Below are 20,514 nucleotides of genomic sequence, written 5' to 3'. Positions count from 1 at the left end.
GTTGCCTGTTGCCTTGGTCCCATATTATCAACACCCAACATGCATGTATGTGTAACAGCTGTGGCTATGACAGGGTGGCACAAATCAGCATACATCATGAGTTTATGGCACCTGCTGGAAGTCTAAAAACATGCTGGTTTTACTTCAGAAAAGTGAACCATTTTATCTGAGTTTTTTTTTATCCCATTTTACCTGGCTGTATCAAATACTCACTCAAAAACCTTTCCCATAACATTGTTTTGCACCAAAACACCAAGTATGATTCCTTGTATGTGTCAATGTACTTGGAAATACAATCCAATTCTGATTCTAAAAACTATAGTGTGTTGTGAAAACATTTTTATTATACGTCAAACAATAAATAAAAAAGAAATGCCCCACAGCCATTTTTCTTGTTATACCCTTATTATTTTAGCGTCAGTACTCTTATTACTAACATGAGAAAATCCACATCCCAAATGGCTTTCCTGGTAAGTTCTGGGACCAGTGACTCTTTGACTCCTTGCTTTGCCCTAGAGCCCTAGATGTAAAACCTTATTTATCCCGGTTACCTGATGTCCCAAATTACCTCACTTCACCCTAATTGTACTTTTGGATGTAAGTATATTTTAATGCAAATTCCCTTTTTTTATTTTGAATGGAAGACTTTTACTTAAAATAGGGATTTTTTTCCCACTGTGTTATTGCTCCTTTTACTTCAGTAGATCATAGTACTTCTTTCCACCACAGGTTATCATCAGGTTAAGTCCAATGCACAGCTAAAGTTTAGACTCATTAGTAACTGTCAGAGAAGGGAATGGAAAATGAGGTGGCCTAATTAAAAAGATTTTAATCTCTCGTTTTCTTTTCATTAGCCTACAAATTATTTTAAACGTGGGCCTATTGTATGGGCATCTAGTAATTGTTGCATGCATCTCCTACAGTGACATTTTCTTGATCATTATACAACTTAAACAGAAACTAATATATTTGTAAATGAAATTTCCACTTTATACTCTAACCGATTTGTTAAATGGTGGGCTACAGATTAATATCAGCACGAGCACCAAATATTTTGTCACAATCGACTCAAATTAGCATTCCCCAGAGAGAGACTGTCCCGGGAGATATTGGGGTGCCTTTATCGCCTCCCATGTTGATGCAGTGGAGCTCGCCTCCGTGCAAAATCCACGAGTTTATCAAGCCACAGTCTGAAGCTACAATCTGTAGCTTTAATTAACTATACTGAACACAGACTTCACTCACACATCGCAACGTGTCCTACCTTTACACGAAACAGCTGTAATCAGTGAAAGTAGATCCTTTCCCATCCTGTCTCCGACACAATTTAAAAAGGAAAAAAGGCAAAAACAGTCGCACAGAAGTCGGTGGTGATGCGCGAGCCGGAAAATGTGCGCATATCCCGACAGGCAGTTGTCTACTAGGCTGCAGCCATCCTCGTAAAACTAAATAGCTATTGCCCCAGTTTCGTGCACCTGACTAATGTAACCCTTAGTGCAGTGGGCTATTTTGGCTTTATCTGCAATAGTTACCACAAAACTGACGCTAAAATAGTTCCTGTTATTTGCTGATTAAGGTTCAAGTCCGAGATAAATGTGGTATAAAGAACATGTCGCTTAGCGCAAGTTATAAAGCGGTCAGCATCAGTTGTCGCTTGAGTGGGACCACAGTGCGCTCACAGGATGGAGGTGGTGGGTTGGGCTGGCTCCGATCTTTGCCGAGTGCAGCCGACAATATCCGGAAGTGTAACTTGCAGCAGTGTTAAGGCAGCCACTACGGCTCTGTATCTCTGCCTCGCGAGCTCTTTAGTGGTTACTTAAAAAACTGCCCACTAGTTAAACTTGTTTCACCAGCCAACATGTCTGTTTTGTGCTATAATAAAGGATGTGGACAGCGATTTGATCCAGACAATAACCCAGACGGTGAGTAGTATTTTAGTTAACTGTCGATGTGCCCCGTGCCAGTGTGTTAGCAAGCTAACCTCTGCTCATCTGGAAATTTCTATAGCAAGCAGGCCTGCCGGGCCCATGTAGCTAACCTGGTGTTACTGTGGACGACTGGACCTAACACAGTAACAATTTCATTCATCAACACAGCGGCGGCTGATAACATAGGAGGCTAAAAACACGTGGGCCTGCTGTGACTTATAACACGATGTTGTTAGCATGTTAAGCTCATGTGATTAGCAGGTTAGAGGGTTGGCATAAGCATTGTCCCGGACAGGACACACAGTACGACGGTTTAAAGTTTCAGAAACACGTAATTAGGCCAACATGTTTTTTTTTTAACATGTAGAATATCAACAGAAATGGCGACATATGATCCCATAATGATAACAATGTTACCACAAGTGTTACTGCATAATTACGCTTTTTAACAACTCAAAAGTCGAGGTTCCGTTTTTACGGTATTTAGCATTATGTCTGTGTTTATGGTAGAAATACTCATCAAATCCCTTTTTAAACCTTTGAAGGTGACAATTAACTTTAAGTTCCACGTGAAACAAATGCTAGAAAAGAGACGTAAAGTTATTGCAAAACCAGGACACTAAACTGAAAAGAGAGTGGGAGAGTGAAATTTAAACCTCCTTATGTAGGTATAGTAGGTTTATTATTACAAACCTCATATGTTTGGCACATCTGCCCCAAGGCATGCAAGGACGCAAAACAAGAAGCACAACACACGAGAAACCCTGAGAAATACTCAGAAGTTATTTTTTTCCTTCCTACAGTACCAAAAGGGTTCTGCCTGAGGAAAGCCTTTTGATTGAAACCACATCCATATAACCAGGAGACAATTGACAAATTTAGTCATGATATGTTTACAGTGTTTATTCCTCATTAAAACAGTGACCAAATCCTCAAATATATCAAAAGATGCCTTGGGAGACAGTGACGTTTTAAAACGCAACTTATCATCTTCAGCAAAACAAATAAATCGCATCTTTTAGCCTTTAGGTCATGTTTTAGGCCATGGTTGAGTTAGTTTTTTCAGGTTTGGCATACAATTTATGGTGTATCACCCCGTTGTTTTTATTTGAGATACAGCAGATTTGGGATGCTGAATCCTCACACATTTTATCTTATAAAAATGAATGAATAGATAAATGAATTTATCTTATAAAATGAAAGTATTCACATGTTACACTTTAAAGAAGTCTGTGTACTTTCAGGAGTGCAGTATCCAAGCAAAACCACTAAGAAATGAACATAAGGTTATGTAGGAAGACGATCACTACCATGGTAATTTACTCCTTTGAGCTTCAGTTTCCTTACTTAAGATAAAGTTTGGTCATGAAACTGTTATTTAGCCTATATGAAAGTATAGTAAAAGTAAGTATAATTGAAACTTCAAGGTGGTATTGTTGTCTCCAGGCCAGACGACATGACCTCAGTGAGTCCTCTTTTTTTTTTTTGATTAGAAATGTCCTCCTCTGTCTTCTAATAATAGCCTATAACATTGAAAATCTGGTAAATGAGTCAATTTCCATTTCAATAGGATGCCTCTTTTCATAACAATAGAGTATTATGGTCACCTTTAGAGGTATCTCAGAGGTGTATCTAAGGCTATCGCATAGGCGGGGCACAGCTTTGTGGAACTGTGAGGAAAATGTTTGATTTATTGTGTTGGCCAGCCAAATTTTTTATGTTCTTTCCGCAGTGATTAGTCTTTCAGGGCAGTTACAAAAAAAGAGTACTTTTCTCAAACGATGCTGTACTTTTCACACAATGCAATTTTGAAACAATTTTATCTCAAATGTATCATTTTTTCAAAAAGTTGAATAATATAAGGTTTTCATGTCTGGGGCCTTTTGTCTTGTATGTTGCTCATATTTTAATTTTCCTTCAGTTTGAAAGAACTTTTTTTTCTCCACAGAAATGTGTTATTGAAAGAAAGTTTAATAAATATTTCCTATTTCTTTCCCAATGCTCAAGGTTAATAAATGTATTTTGTGGGCTGCACTCACAAGGACAAATGCAAGATATATTGAAAAACTTTTTTTTTAAAACCAAACTGATGTTTAATACTGAGTATCACAAACACTATCCACTAAAGCTTAAATTCTTTTTCTTCTTTGTGTTTTTAGTTTGCATAGTCTGTAGTGTGGTTGATCATTTTACTCATAAATTATTCTCTGTTATTGTCATTTTTGGACTCATGATTTGTTCTTGTTTGAAACACCAACTATGATCTTACTCCAGTTAACTACTGAATTGCCTCCAGACAGAGAATACTTCTTTTTGTTTTTGCATTTTATCCTGTAGATGACATACAGTTTACAGTCATTCGAGTCAGCATATTAGGGTAATTTTACTGAAGTTTAAAACTTTTTTGCACTTGTTTGAGTAAGTACTTTTAGGGAAAGACATGACCCATAGAGCCATCAAATAGTGCTTTCAGTTGAGTGCACATTGGCAGACCAGTGTAACTTTTTGCTGTTCTGTTTCTAAAATTTCTTTAAACTGCCTTGTTCGAGGCTCCACTTTGGAGTTCTTTCCAACCGTAAGTGCCTCAAGTCATTATGACAGGGAACACATGAAGGCAGACACAGATACTTCAGACCCAAGACTCTTGAGAGATGTACCACTCATGAAAGGCGCAAATTCAGACATGGTATATGCTTCACATGCTTTATCAAGAAAGGGTTGGTACCCCTCGTACAGCTGAAAATGACTACAAATTACTCAAAATGCCTAGCCACATCCAGAAACTACATCTCTATTTATCAATAAATAAAGAAACCAGATTTTTGCCACAGTGAGCAATTTAGGTGTACCTTGAAAGCTGGAAGTTTTGTGTCTTTTATAGAACTCAAATCCATTAATGTAGACCAGCCTATAAACAACAAAGTTTTCATGTTATTCACTGCTGGTGTGGGTAACACTGTTTTTTATCACCAGATATCTTTCCTCTAAAATGATCCAAGTTGTGTTTCATTTTCACAGATGGCTGCACCTACCATCCAGGAGTCCCAGTATTTCACGATGCATTGAAGGTAAAATGTTTGAAAATTCTTGAAAAAGTTAACTTGTGTTTTGTTGTCTGGTCAAAGTTAAATGCCTGTCTGACTCTCTAGGGATGGTCCTGCTGCAAGAGAAGAACCACTGACTTCTCAGACTTTCTCAGCATCGTTGTAAGTTTTAACTTCTGTTTCAATCCATATCCTTTAATGGCCATGTTTCCATTGGGTGTTGTTTTCATAGGCATTGACTGCTACCTTTGCTGTGGCCATATTGGCCTGAGCAGGCATTGTACACAGTAACTTTCTCCTCCACAGGGCTGCACAAAAGGCCCCCACAACAAGGAAAAGCCACCTGAGCCGGTGAAACCAGATGTGACATCATCGGGAGAAAAGAAAGACACAGATGACCAAAAACCAAAGTTTAACGAGTACATCATCTCCGCACCAAAGCCTCAGGAGGCAATATGCAGGCCAAGGTTGTAAAGTTTGCCAAATACATATATTCTTATATTTTAATCAATACAATGGGAATATCCCTGTTTGTGCAGCATGCAAAGATTTCACCAAATCATATTTAAAGTAAAGAAACAGGCCATGAAGAACACATTTTCCCCCGCTTAGTACACTAACCATTCAGTTTAAAAGTATATATCCATATTATCCCATGTATTACATTCTGCCCTGAATTATTCTGGTTTAGTCTCAAATGCGTAAAAGGATAGATTCAGTATCACAGGTATTATATCAGCCTGAATACCGACAATCCACATGATAGTCAGAGGCGTTCTCAAGTCTTTACCCTGAATACCTCCCGCTGGAGTTCAAAAAAACGTGGACAAGAAACTGATGAAGCAATTACCACTAAATAGCAAAACTCCTAATGTGTAGACCTCATTTTGAAGCGATGTTGCCGATAATGTCTTCCTTACTTAAAGTAAAAAACACAGCAACCTTCCAAATAGTTTTCAATTAAGAGATAAATTAAAAAGAGATACCTTTTTTACGTCCCTTTGATGTTTCATGCTTAATAGATTTGTTACCATTTCAGCGCCGATGAGCCGATGGTGAGATTGCAGCACAAAGTCTCTGCTTCTCTGAAGCAGGCTCTCGAGAGACTGAAGCTTTCTGAAAATACAGCAGAGAAGAAAGGTGAGAGCAGAACATTATCATCTCCTTCTTTGTCCTCTTATGTTGTTTTTCTGTTTTTATGTCCTCTTTATCATAGACACCCATCCATTACCATTCACTTCTTGTTACAGTAGACAGGAAGGTCATGTTGACAGGGGAAGTTAATGGACGGCCCCGGGGAATTTGCCCTCACCTGTGTCATTTCCACCACCATGGTGTTTGAGTTAAAGCTGGCAGCGACAGGGACACACATCATAACTGTGGATGCATTTTTTTAAAGCAACTAAGTCAATTCTTTATCTCTCTTTCTGTCTTTCTAGAGGACGATAATGACGAGATCAAGATTGGAACATCCTGTAAAAACGGAGGATGTACTAAAGTAAGTGAATGTGTGTACTCAGGAAAACATTCTGGGCTACAATCTAATGGTGTTGAAATGCATAAATATCTCTGTCCATACATCTGTAGAGCTTCGGAGACAGCAGCTTAAATGTTTTGACTTATTTTTCTTTAAATACATGCTAAAATTAGGAACTGTGCCATATAAGTTTCCACTTCTTCTCCATTTTTAAGCCAAATTCAGTTCGCACATTCATAAAAGTCTATGACAGATTTCATTACATGAAAACATGAACAAATCATGATAATGCCCCAAATGAGCGCTCTGCTCCGGTTAAGGTGAAGCAGATACACTTCCTTTTCCTCCTCCGCCATGTTTGCTCTGAGACGCATGCAAAGCTAAAAAAATTGTTTTTCTTTTTTTTTTTTTTTTTGCTCAAGCTAATCTGGCCTGTCAGCGCAGAACCCTCAAGATTAGTACATAAATTGTGAGGAAGATTTGCATTGACAGGTTTTGTAGAAGCTTAGAGTGGGACTTTAATGATTTACATAATTGCACTTTAACTGATGTGATTGAAAGCCATGAGACGTTCTCTCAAGGGCTGCCTGCGTTTAGTTGATTGATTTAGTTGGGGTCTTGGTAGAGTCAAAACTTGTAATTTTTTTCCTTAAGTCTTTGTAAGACAACAAGATATTTGTCAACTAGTTCTCTTACTTGTGCCATATAGTATTTTTATACAGTATTTCTTAAATAAATATTATCTGCTTCAGTCTTTGGAATTACACTTTTGTTATCTTCAGAGTTTTGATGGACCAGCAAGCGATTTGGATGTGTGCTTATACCACTCTGGATTTCCCATCTTCCATGAAGGGTGAGTATTACTGAAAATTTCTTATATACAACTTTTACATTGACATTATATGGTAGATATTCTCTGGAAACTGTAAAAGAAGCGTGAGGAGCTACACTAGTATTTTCCTGTAAGTCTTCCTGTTAGTCTTGTTCAGTGGTTCTCTTGAGTGACAAGTTATTGACTGTTAAAAATCCAGTGGGTGTATGTCTTTCCTGCCTCACCAGGATGAAATACTGGAGCTGTTGCAAGAGGAAAACCTCTGACTTTAACACCTTCCTCTCTCAAGAGGGCTGTACCAAGGGAACACATCTATGGAGGAAAAAAGATGCGGTAGGTGTGCTGGTGTGATAGCAAGCAATCATTAATGTGTGCAAGCCCATATCAGAGAGACTCAGCTGTGACTCCATCTAGTGGTGTCTGGTAAACACTTGCACAGAGGCTTCATGGGTAGAGACTTTATGAATCAAATAATCTAACACGGCTTCTTCGCAGGATAAAAAGGTGGTTCCGTGTCGGTTTGACTGGCACCAGACAGGGGCGCAAGTCATCATCTCTATTTACGCCAAGAATTCCATCCCAGAGCTATGCTACGTGGATGCAAATAGCACCACGGTGAGGGACACTGTTTGACTGCCAAATGATTTCTGTCCATATTTAAACTGCTGAGCTTTCGTGACCGTGTTCTTTCTGACCTAATGTTAATTTATCTTTTCTCCTTCAGCTCGACATCCATGTTATCTTTGAAGGAGAGAAGGAATTTGCGCAGAAAATCAGCTTGTGGGGAGTAAGTACAGCATCACTTTCAACATTATGTAAAAGGTATTGTGAAATTTGTTAGAAGTCAGATTTGACATACATTTTTTTTAAAAAATGCATTGTTCTCAAGATATCAGAGTTATACATACTCGTATGGACACTGAACTGCTTGAGGTGGTCACTGGACAAGTGCAAAAGAAAACGGGGAGTTTTATTGTTACGGTGACAAAATGTGTCACACTTTAGTTTTTCTATTTTCACTAAAATAAGACTAATTTTTACGTGTTTGCCTTAACTCATCATAAAACACACACTCAAACTCAACAGCAACAAGATTAAACCAAACAAAACCATTTTAGTTCATCTTGTTACTGAGTTTACTGTCCCAACAATCAACAACCCTGGTTTGGTCAAAGTAAACCATTAATTTAACAAGCTGACGTGAAAATAGGCTGATCTGCACACTGTGAAGCCCCGAAGGTCTCTCTTCCTCTCAGCTGTCAAATCAATTCTTCACGGTTCTTTCGAGGCTACAGTAACATCAAATCATGTTTCAACAAACATGCAATCAATAGTAACAAAATAAACTGGGAAATAACAGTTGTGGTAATATTTTAAAAGTAATAGACTGCTGAATTGAGAATGAACTACTACACTGTTCGTTTTATCATTAGACCCTCACTGCAGTAAGTTTGCCACTTTCCACAAGTCTTGTTTTTGGTTGTAATGGCATCGGTACACATTAAAATATAAATAAATAAAAACTAAAGCCATGGCTCTGACCATCCTGCTACATTGATTTGCATAGGGATATACGTTTTGCTTTCATTGTATTTCTATGTATGCGACTGATCTCCATTAGAGATATTTGCTGTGGGGATTTAAAGCGGCAGTAACTTTACTGGAAAAATGAATTTCCACCTGAATATACACAGTTAGTTAAACCATTATTTTAAAGTGCTTGTCAAACTCCCTCCCTCTCTTGTAGGTGATAGATGTAAGTAAAAGCATAGTGAACATGATGGCCGCCAAGATCGAGGTGGCCATGAAGAAGTCCGAGCCCATGTCATGGGCCCGTCTGGACCTTCCTCCCCCGCCCCTACCCAAAGAGAAGGAGATGGAAAAAGAGGAGGCTGACAGCGAGGATGAGGATGAATGATGAGGAATTAAAAATCCAAACATAGAGTGTATTTTTAGCCGAATCCAAGGCCACACAGACCGTTCCTTACCTCTTTTAAAGAGTCGCCTCTTTTGCTGTCATGGAACTTTGGCCTCTACTCTTCAACCATGTTTGCCCTTTCACTCTTAATTGTCAACATACTTGTTTTTGCACATTTTTTTGTGTTTTGGTTCTTTTCTTTGTTTGAAAGAATCTTGATTTTTCTTTTCTTCACAGCAGCTTTTCACTCAAATACTGGCATAATAAGGGGGGCCCTGACTTTAAGCACCCCTCTAATCAAGTCAGACGATGACTCTCTTGTTAATTGCACTGATATCCCCTGGAAAATAAAAACATACGATAAGTTAGGAGTCAGACGTGACCAAGGTTAATCTCAGACCCATAAAGCCTTTCATGTGGACTGTTCACATAATCATAATGGACCACCATTTAAATATTCATTCCATCCATTCCCTAAATTGTTTAATTATTGCGTTTTGTCCATCATCACTTCAGACTGAAAGTTTTCATCCCAGATATATTTCCCATATATGTGCGACAATTAAGTTGCTCTATGTAGTTTGAGTAGGACATTTGGTTCCCTAAAATGTCCACACTTGTATCATATGGAGTTTATCTAAATACATTGCATTGTAAGAAACACAACAGCTCCTTGGGACTCTTAATTTGGAAATTAAATGCTAAATCACATTTTTCACAGTTAAAATAGCGGATTTGCTCCATTTTTTTTTTTTTTACATGATTATACCTGATGCATATTTTGTACAAGTTTTGCTTCTAAATTATCACTGCTGTATTTATCTCCTTGTTTATTGTCACAGCAACATTACACAGTTTTAATAGTAAGAATGTACTGTAATATCTGAGAATGCCAATTGAATACCAAGTATTTGGAGCAAAGTACTGTATTATAAAAACGCTATGGTAGACAGCATGTGTCAAGACTTAGAATGTATGAATTAAATTTGGCTAAATGAGACCATAACGTAACAGAACAGCTGTTGGGGAACCAATTTATCTTACCAAAAATAAACTTTTGTGTTGAACTTTTGAAACTGGAGTGATGTGTGTGATAGTTTATATCCTGCTGTGAATAATACAAACATAGAGTCCATATGCAGACAAGTTTTGTTGGAGCGGTATTAACGCCAGACTCTCTCGACAGTAATAACCATGCAAAACCAAACACTTCTCTTGCATTAAAGTAGGTTTGACCTTTTGAGTGAAGATTTCAGACCACATGCAACTTAGGGAATTGCAGTAACTTTTGCAAATGTCATCAAGTTTTTAAACCTGTCACATAACTTTAAGGTTAGAATACTGAATTAACATCCCGACGCAGTGGCAATGTCTCCGACCTTGACATCTATGTAGACATTATCACCTTTTTCTCTTTCCAGAAGCACGTCTCATGCCACACACATGAATCAACTTAAATGTTAATTAAAATATGGTTCAGTCAACTCCCACACAACAATAATAAAAGAAAGTCCCCCGAGGCTTTTGTGAATTTGTCTGAAGAGTTACTTTAAATGGCAGTTGGATCATGCTGGATTTTTTTCATGATAAATGCCTACATACATGACTGATGCAACATAATGCAGAACCTCATTTTTTAAGGTAATTATCCAAAACTATGTGAAACGGCACTATGGAGCATTTTCATGACAGACCCATAAATGTTGAGCATGTCTGAAATAAGCCAAGTTTATACATTTTGGGTGGAAAGTTTAACTTTAACATACCTCTTAGCCCATATCAAACTGTTCTTTACTCTTAATACAATTTAAATACAATGCCAATAATAGATTATAGATTTATTACAGATAGTTGATATAATGTATAATTCAGAATGCTTTGATGTTAAAATTCACAGGTAAGTGCATTAATATGCAGGGTTGGCTGTGCCTTCACATAGTTGTTTGGTAGTTACGGTGTTTGGTTTCCTCTGCGTCACTGCTCCAGATAAGTGGCTGTCTCTCTGGGAGAGCAAATAAGTTTTTCCATTTGCTCACGTGCAGCCAAGTTGCCTCTCCATATCGCCGTCTTGCAGCCAGGATGCCAGCAGCTATGGTCACCGCCACAATACCACCACAGAGTGCTGCGAGCAGCAACCAGGGCCACACATCCTGCAGTTCCTCCAGGTAAGGATGCATAGATTCTGCTAGCCTCTGGTCTGGAAACAAAGACAGAGATTGTCTTAGGAAAGCAGCAAAATAGTTGTTAATCTTAATTTGAGGGGTATAAATTATCATTCCTTTACAGAAAGGATATCTTGTTTAGACAAACAACAGAGGTCCCACACATTTTCAGAAAAAAAAATCAAAAATTTTCCAAGACTTTTCAAGGACCCTTAACATTTTTTTTCTTGACAAACTTGTCTGGCATTTTTTCTAAACTTAAGAGATTCAGAGAGATTCAAATCGTAAACATAATTACATAATTTCAGCCATCTGGAATACATGACGGTAAAGACCCAATGCAAAGAGAAAAAGAAAAACAACAAAATGACATACATTGACAGATTCTTCTTGTTCTTGTTCTTGTTATGTCAACAGCCACAGAAAAAAATGCTGTTATGTTACAAGGTTATCCACTGAAGATTACTGTAACAATATCATTCCACACAACCCAATTTCCATGACTTTTTCAAAACTTTAGATAATTTTACTAATTTCATGACTTTTCAAGGTTTTCCATGACCGTGTTAACCCTGGAACACGCTCTGGTTAAGACTTTGACTTAGATTCAACAGGTAGATTTCAGAAAATGCAGGATAAAGAATGAAAAACAGACATTAACAGCGATAATAGAAAGCACTTTACCTATTTCCTCAAATGCAAATTAATGTTGAAAACAGAAACACTACATTAAGATAGAACTTACTAGCATCTAGCAGATACGTATATTCATATCCCAGGTCCTTGCTGGAGGTGAAGAATTCTCTGTTTCTATGGAGCGGCAGGAAGGGCACCATGTGGTATTCGCTGTTGTGCCCTATAGGAGCATCAGAGTCTGGATACTGTGACAGCAATGGTCTGTGCCTCCTCAGCCACTGCTCATAAATGCTTTCATAGACAATAAAACCAATGTTAACCACAAGTGTATAAGTCACCTCAAATGATAAAATGTGCTGCTGTATGTGTGTGTGTGCCTCACCTGTCGACAAAAGCATGGTGGAGAAGGAATATGGGGTCATTAGCTGATCCCTGCACGGAGGACATGGACCCATTCATGTACACATGGAGAGCAGCGTGCATGCCCATACGAGAACTGTTGCCCAATCCAGTCTGAGGATCTCCGAATCCTGCATCAAAACAACAAGCAAGGTGAAGTAGCTTTTAAGTTTCTATGCTTCCCACATGTGGAACAAGCTCTCTGAATACCTGAGGTCTGCCAAAAATGTTAACTCGTTTAAATCAGGACTTGAAAAATTACTGTGGTTTTCCAATAAAATAACATTTTCTTTCATCTGCAGCTATTTATTTGCTTGTTTTTATTGTCTTTAAATACTTTTTTCTCTTCTTTTCAAATGCAACTTTAACATTTTCTTAATTAATTACATTTTTAAAATTCTATGCCCCTGTAGAGCAGTTTGAATTCCCTTGTGTCTGAATAGTGCTATATAAATAAATTTGCCCTTGCCTTGCAAGATGAACAATATTTAATTAGCACCAACATAAGTAGCAACAGTATGTAGTTGTTAGGGAAACAAAAGCTTTTTGTTGTAAAAAATTGCAAAGTGTCCCACAAAATCAGAATCAAATAATGGCATTTTTAAAAGATGACCCTGGGAACTATAAGTCTTCCACTGATAACAGGAAGAAATAAGATCCAAAGTGGATACAGTTTATTCAGTATAGTGTATTTTCAGTTTTAACCTGTCAAGCAGACAGGCATTGTATATTTAAACAGGATGTGTATAACAATGGCAAGCTCCATAAAGTTCTCCTAGTGGACTATCTTTTATTTCCAGGAAGTATGAGATATGTGACGTTCAGATCTGATATAGGTATCCTTGGAAACTACCACAAGCCTCAAAAGCTATGACAGCACTTGAATAGTACTTTGGTGGTCTCTACTATCAAGAGAAAATAGATGTGTAGCAATGTGTCATGAAGCTTTCCTACAATAGTTGAATATGTGCAGAAGGTGCTATCCCATATTCATGTCGGTGCCAAACCAGACTAATGCACATTCAACTATATATTTGCATGTTTATATATATTAGTGATATACAATATCATTAAAGTGAATAACAACATTGGACAATCCAGTTTTGGCTTATGCATTACAACTTCTCAGGTGGCACTAAGGTGGCATAATTCATTATTAAAAACAACCTGGTTGGTCAGTTTATGGGGCATATTGAAGGTGGTGAGTATCCCAGCGCAAATAAACTTAATTTATGTAATTTGAGGCAAATTTAAGGCCACAAATGCAAGTGCAAGCAGTCTTTGACAACATACAGAGTAGCCTGCACACACAGGGAGAGGACAGACAGACTATTAACACAGTGAGAGTGAAGAGCAGCAGTGCAGAGCTGTGGATAATTTAAGGTGGAGCAGCCCAGCGAGTGATACCATTGGTAGAGCAGAACAGACTGTGTGTGTGTGTGTGTGTGTGTGTGTGTGTGTGTGTGTGTGTGTATGGGTTTGCATTTATGGTCAAGCTTATCTGACCTTCCAGAGTGTTCCTGAAGCTCATGTTGGCACCGCGGTCCATGGCTCCAGTGTCATAGTTGGGCAGACTGAGAGTGAACTCCACCTCTGCCGAAGTTGGTAATCGCTCAACCACATTACGGTTGTGGTTTCCAGGGTTACGACGCAACGGGCCTTCCTCCTCTGCATCACATAACACACCCCTGTTACTGTAGTCCTCTGCTTGAGAGCACAGTACCTGTTGATGGAGACACACAGGAACAAATTGCAAATACAGCACATGAAAGCACCAGCACAAATCCCAGCAATAAAGCCAGTTGGTTGTTGCAAATGAGTTATTGCTACTTCAAATTGGCTACATTGAGTTTAGAAATGAACTTGCTATTATGTTTACTGTTACGCTTAATTATTGTCATACCAAAGCAGAGTACAAGTACATTTGGAAAGCATTTTCCTCAAAACATGTTTTTTAACTCAAGTAAAAGTTCTAATGTCCTTGTTATTTTCATCCATTCATTCATTTGAAAATATGCTATACAGTGTGTGAGTGACCACTGGTATTCTTTTAAAATTTCCTGCACTTTTATTATCTTTCAAATGTCTAAATGTGTATGAAGTTAGGATATCTACAAATTCTGTTTTGTTAAAATATGATTGACTAGTTTGCAGCCAGCAGACAACAGATATGTAGAACATTAAATTTGGTTTACTGAAGTTGCTAACACTTTAAAAGATTGATTTAATTAAACTTGTCATATTTCAGTTGCAACAACTTCACAAAATTAAGTAAATATGACTAAAGTTTAAAGTTAACAAGTTAACCCACATCTCTTAAAGCACTTGGTTTCCTAGTTTTTTTTAAGAAAAACCAACTTGTCAGATTTTACAGTGAAATATACATTATTATATCAATCTTTGACTATACCTTATATTTTATCACTATATACTTTTATCCAATATACTTAGATTCCTTTTTTTACTTGGGTGATTCCTCTCTACACATAGCCAATTTAACAAGCATTAATTAAAGGGAGCCTGAAATGTAAGATTTTCATTGGTAAGGATTGCTTCTCTGTAATTGTTGTGCATGTGACTATAAATAATTTAAACACTGAAATTGTTACTGTAGGCTAGAATAGGTAAGAGGGTAAATAAAAGCGAGGAGATGAACAGAATAACTTTGCAACCACCCCGAGGAGAAGCTGTTTACCCTCCAAGAAGAGAAGACCGAGCCTGGGCTGAGGAGACTGGGATCCTGAGGGCTCCGGGCCCCCATCAGCTCGTCCGTGCACACGTCACACCCCTGAGCATCCCTCCAGTCCCAGTATGGGATGGTGAAGCTCATGTCCCTGGTCAGCTTCCTGATCTCATGCTCCCAGTGCAGCAGGTACGCGCGGTGCCACGGGAGAAACGCAGGGGCCCAGTGGGCGAAGTCCACATCGGTCCACACATTCCCGGGCCCGCCGAGCAGCGCGGCCCGGGACACGTAGTAATGCATCCACACAAAGACATCATATGTAGACACATCTGCGAACATCGGGTTGGTGCCGTTTTCCATCTCCTGGTAGGTCCCGGTGGCCACAACGTAGTCTCGGCTGACTGTCTGCTTGGCCAAGTTCAGATAGGACACGAGACGGATCCTCTCGGCTCGGGACAGGTGAAATATGTTCCTCCTGAGAGACTCTCTCCTCTCATTGCAGTTCACCCCGAAGAAGCCAAACTTACAATCCGCGCAGTTGAAACCCATGAAGTTCCCTGCACACTGGCAAGTCCGGTTGTAGAAAACCAGGGGCCACTTCTCTCTGTCGTCCAGCCCGGAAAAGGGGTACTGCGGTCCGTCCGACCGGTCCGGCACCTCAACATCCTGACAGGAGCCTCGACCCGAGCTGGCTCCGCAGGGCGAACCGTCCCCTTCCCACGCCGGGCAGCACTCCTTTGCGCGCAAGGCCTCCCGGGTGGCACACAGACGGGGGAATTGTTGATAGGAAGGGGCAAAACAAACCAAGACACTAATGATTTTAAGTAGCCACATCACAGAAAAGTTTTACTTTGGAGACGGCGAGAAGTCACGAATGCACAAAGGCCCAAGTGATTGTTTCACAGGCTTAAATTCTTGGGAGTTTTCTCCGGGCGCCCCCTCCCCTCTGTGGAGCCAGTCACATGCCGCCTAACCTCAGGGTGAAGCTTACTTCATGAGGAGGGCCATTAGTAGAAATGCACACATCCCTGGACTGCAGCCAAACTCTCTCTGAGTTAACACAGGAATTACTCTAAAGAAAATTCTGTGAGGCATTTTTATAATGTGATTTGTAGGTTATTTGGCAGCTTAATTTAAGTTAAATCTCCTCTAGGCTTACCATTTATAGTATATAATGTTACAAATAGCACCAAAACTGCTTTACAGGCATAAGTATTAAGACAAATGAATTTATGAAGATGAATATAAAAGCATTGAGTGAATTACCAAAAGGGCCTTCGGGGCCAGGGGTCCAAGTGCTCAGGGGGCTTCTGTGTGAAGTTGTAACCCTTCAAAACCTGGAGCCCAATCACTTTTCTTGTGCTGCGTTCAGATACCATCCACATGTATTTAAACCTTGAAACCCAGAGCAAATTGGTGTGATTTTTTTTTTTTTTTTTTAAATATGGGGAAAATGAGCAATGAGCAACTTGGTGAGAAAATGGTGAGAAATGCTCCAAAAAATAAATCAAAACAAACAAACAAACAAAAAAACAATTAAAAAAACAGTAGATCATGATACTTTTAAAGCTATATGTGTATATAGAGAGAAAATGCTAGGGGAAATGTCTGCTTGCTTTTTGTTTGTTTGTTCAACTAATTTTCAAGTAATTGTCTTGCATTATTTTTACAATTTCCTTGCTGATTTTTGTGACATTTCTTCTTTAGTTGCTCACTGCCTTCTTCCCATGTTGAGAAAAAAATCAAGCCAATTTGATGGTTAACTTTGCATTTCTTGTCAAATGACTTAGTCATCATGTCAATAACAGAGCCTCAAAACGTATTACAGGAATAGTCACAACATAATAAGTCACAAGAGAAAAAAACAACTTGATACATTTTAGGCGAAGTTTCTGTTTGTTCTCTCAATTTATCTAAATGACTTAAGATGCTCAGAGTACTCCATGCCCTGGCCCTTCAAGAAACATGCTGTACCTGTCCGAGAGGACATTGAGGGGCTATTGCGGCTTCTAAATAAGTTCGAAATAGCCGCCCACAGGCGCGAGGGTAGATGTATTCAACTCGTTACGGTTTGTACTCACTCGAATCACTTCGATGATCCGGGATGCTTTGGGGAATTTAAGAATCGATTGATTTGCAGTGTGGGGAGTTGCAGGGTGAAGCTATGGACTGATTTGTCTGACTGTCGCGTCAAAAAGAAATCAAAAACCTCGAACAAACATTCCAGAAAAACACGCCTCTACAATAAATAAATAAATAAATAAATAAATTCAAATCACCGAGATAATAAACCAAACAATAGATTAAGTTTAACCAAACACACGGCGGTTGAAGACTATCCTCGTGGCGTGCTCCACAGCGGACTCATTTCAGCACACCTGAAGGATCCTGAAATGCCAGGTCAGGTGACGCATTCAAGTGACTCAGAAAAAATAGGAAATTATAAGGGCTTGCTAGAAATGGCCTTTAACAGGGGGCTTTTATGTATTTCCAGGGGCCCATTGTGTCAAAATCTGCCCATGGATGTGAAGAGAGCTGAGGGCCAAACTAGAAGCTCATATTTTTTTCACAATGACTTTACAGTGATTTTCTGCTGGGGATGTGGTCTGCTTTCTATTCCCAGTCATGAGCTTTAAACAGGCGTAACTCATGATCCACACACACACACACACACACACACAACACACACACACACACACACACACAGCTTAAGTAAACTGTTATTCCTGGCAAAATCACAAAGCCAGTAGTGACACCACATAATAACCACAAATTATTGACTAACCCTGGCATATTTATATACTGCCAGGTAAAAAATAATGAATAAAAATCCCCTGAACTCAAAGACATTTTTAAATGCTTTACTTAATATATGTACACATATATTGCATGTACGGTATTGTATAATATCTATATTATTCATATACTCTCATTTTAAGTTTTGCTAAAGATTCCCTTACTTAAACCACAGTTGTTGAATTGGACTCTTTTTTTGTGACTGTGGTCTTATGACTCCTCATACTGCAAGTCATCACCTACACACCAAAAATTAATCAAAGGATTGACTGAGAACAGGCGGAAGTGCAAAGCAAGATAAAAGTAAGTCATTGCCTAAGGCAAGAATATGTGGTATTTGCATTTGACGCCGCTTTCCCAGAAGACGACTTTGACGAACTTTGAGCTTCTTTAAACTGCTGCCCCACATGATTCTCTACACCTGAGACCATAACCACTGCTCACTGTGACCTGTTAACCTTCAGTCTAATGACTGAGGAACTGTTTGCATGTGATATTTAGAGTGCAAGTAAGTCCATGAAAGCAAATGAGTCCCCACCAGAGGGCGCCAGGTGACTACTTCCAACACCTTCAGTCTCTATAAATGACAGTTCACCAAGGATACCTTCTGTCTCCCCAGGCAACTAACAAACCAAAATTTTGCATACAGAAATAAATCCATTTAGCTCAAAGTAATGCATTCTCATGCAGAGACATCCTCAATCACAGATTCGACCTCCATTTGATTGAACTTTTTCCAACATCCTCTTAAAAGATTATTGTTGTTGGATATGCGTCACACATCTTAGCCTGCAAAACATTCACATTATTCATTCTCGCTGCGCTAATTACACTTTCTGTAACTTGAAATGTTGTCATTTAGTTGAGAGCCTGCTAAAAGCCCTAATTGTGCCTGCATCTTATACCAGAAACCACTGCATTCACCTACACATTCTGGAGATGTTTAAATGTCTGAAATGCAAATGCTCTTCTGTCATAGATGGATTAATTGTACCCAAACTGCAAAGATCAACATGTTTGCTCTTGTTTCTATAGGGGTCATATGATGTAGCCTTTCTGAGGTGAAGCAGTATCCACTTGATCAAATAGATTGAACCACTGCATTTCCTAATCTGGTCATGCAGATTGTAAATTCAGTAGTTAGTGGTTTCAAACCAAGCTACTGGTTTCCTCACTCGCTACGGTCACCATGATTTCTCAATTCACTCTGCACATGCTTAGTTGAACTCATATTCCTCATGTTTGGGAGTAGCACACTGAAGATACGTTTATAAAGAAAAAAATAATATAAAGGGTTTTTTGTAGTTCAGTTCAAACTTAAATCATGTTGGTAGTGTTTATACGTAGATATCTTTCATGCAAGTTTTTAGTGCTAATGTTTTATCTGTTAGCTTTAAGGTAAGCTACTTTGTGGCTTTAAGAGTCTGGGTTATTTGCATACACTGTATATATAATGGACATTGCTTCCTTGACATCACTCAGTTTGTGAAGCGCCATTTTGAAGCTTTGAATTCTGCAATTAGGCCTTCACCACCTTGGGCTTTTGAAACCAAAGGTGACCATATTTGGGTGAGAGGCTGGCGCTGTGGAAGAGATCTGACTGAGAGTCGAGCACATTATTGGCAGACAGCCTGACACTTAAAGCGGCCCGTCCTAATTATGTATAACTATAAAATGTTAACAGATGAGTTATATAAAAATTCAATTGGCTAAAGAGGCCATTTTTTTGTTTGTTTGTTTTTTTAGCAGAATGTAAACATGTTAATATCTGCTGTAAAGTTAAACATGGGTGTCTATGGAGACTGGCTTCTGGAGCCAGTCTCAAGTGGCCATTCAAGGAACTGCAGTTTTTGGCACTTCATAGTTTGTTGGACATTTTGAATGCACTGGCTTTAAAGAGCTCCAAGATACAAACAGAAATGTCAAACATGTTACATTAATCCCCAATCTCCCCTACAGATGAAGCCAAGCATCACAAAACAACACCTTATAATTTGATTGCATTATAGTTTGAGACTACTTTGTGTCTTACCTATTCATACTTCACTTCTTTTATCAGACCACTCTTCTCTCCTGTGTTACTTAGAATAGAGACTTTCTGGTTTGGTAACACTGAATGTTTTTGATGTTTAAATTACTTTGATTCAAAAAGTGGGTCTCATGACGAGTTGCAGTGGAAGTGCATTAAATAATAATTTCTCCTTTCTGTCCTGGACACTGTCATTTTTCATCCAGCTCAGAAGAACTCCAGCCATGTCTCTTCAGAGACTGTAATAATAAATTTAATAAAGAGAATAAATTTGGGTTTTTCTTCAGATTTCAAACTGTACTGGGAGGTGTCCCGTCCGTCCCCTGGAAACCTACGAATGTAACTCTCCAATTAAAGGAGGTCATCTTGTTTTAATGGCTAATAAATAATTAATTGATCATTTCGAGTCACATTAAAGGGTGAAAGCAGGAACTTTAAGTTAAAGAGACACCCGCATCACCAGTTGATTGATAGCCAGTCGCCCACAGATCGTCACGTTCCACAATGATGTTCGTTAAGGACGCTTTTCTTAAACATTTCTTTCTCTTTTCATGCGCGCCTCCAAAAGCCTTCCACAGTTGAGCTCATTTAGTCACTGTTGATGCTCCAT

At 38.8% G+C, this 20,514-nt stretch overlaps 2 protein-coding genes across 2 annotated transcripts; one reads left to right on the top strand and one right to left on the bottom strand.

Annotated features, from left to right (window-relative positions):
* The first annotated feature begins 1,739 nt into the window (after positions 1 to 1,739).
* Positions 1,740 to 10,275, top strand: chordc1b (cysteine and histidine-rich domain (CHORD) containing 1b). Its single transcript, XM_042498584.1, has 11 exons — positions 1,740 to 1,922; positions 4,947 to 4,996; positions 5,078 to 5,134; positions 5,279 to 5,439; positions 6,012 to 6,112; positions 6,412 to 6,470; positions 7,232 to 7,302; positions 7,509 to 7,614; positions 7,777 to 7,896; positions 8,006 to 8,068; positions 9,029 to 10,275. Exons 1-11 carry the CDS (start codon positions 1,859 to 1,861, stop codon positions 9,197 to 9,199), a joined length of 1,023 nt encoding a protein of 340 aa, XP_042354518.1. The 5' UTR covers positions 1,740 to 1,858; the 3' UTR covers positions 9,200 to 10,275.
* A 442-nt stretch (positions 10,276 to 10,717) lies between these two features.
* LOC121952100 (tyrosinase-like) lies at positions 10,718 to 16,031 on the bottom strand. The gene is made up of 5 exons (XM_042498583.1): positions 15,092 to 16,031; positions 13,903 to 14,119; positions 12,380 to 12,527; positions 12,107 to 12,288; positions 10,718 to 11,396 (listed from the first exon to the last, which is right to left on the bottom strand). Exons 1-5 carry the CDS (start codon positions 15,911 to 15,913, stop codon positions 11,131 to 11,133), a joined length of 1,635 nt encoding a protein of 544 aa, XP_042354517.1. The 5' UTR covers positions 15,914 to 16,031; the 3' UTR covers positions 10,718 to 11,130.
* Between the last annotated feature and the right edge of the window lie 4,483 nt (positions 16,032 to 20,514).

Source organism: Plectropomus leopardus, chromosome 13, assembly GCF_008729295.1.
Source record: "Plectropomus leopardus isolate mb chromosome 13, YSFRI_Pleo_2.0, whole genome shotgun sequence".
In the NCBI taxonomy this organism is placed as follows: Eukaryota; Metazoa; Chordata; class Actinopteri; order Perciformes; family Serranidae; genus Plectropomus; species Plectropomus leopardus.
Note: the sequence above shows the minus strand (reverse complement) of the source record. Positions and strands in the feature narration are given on the sequence as shown.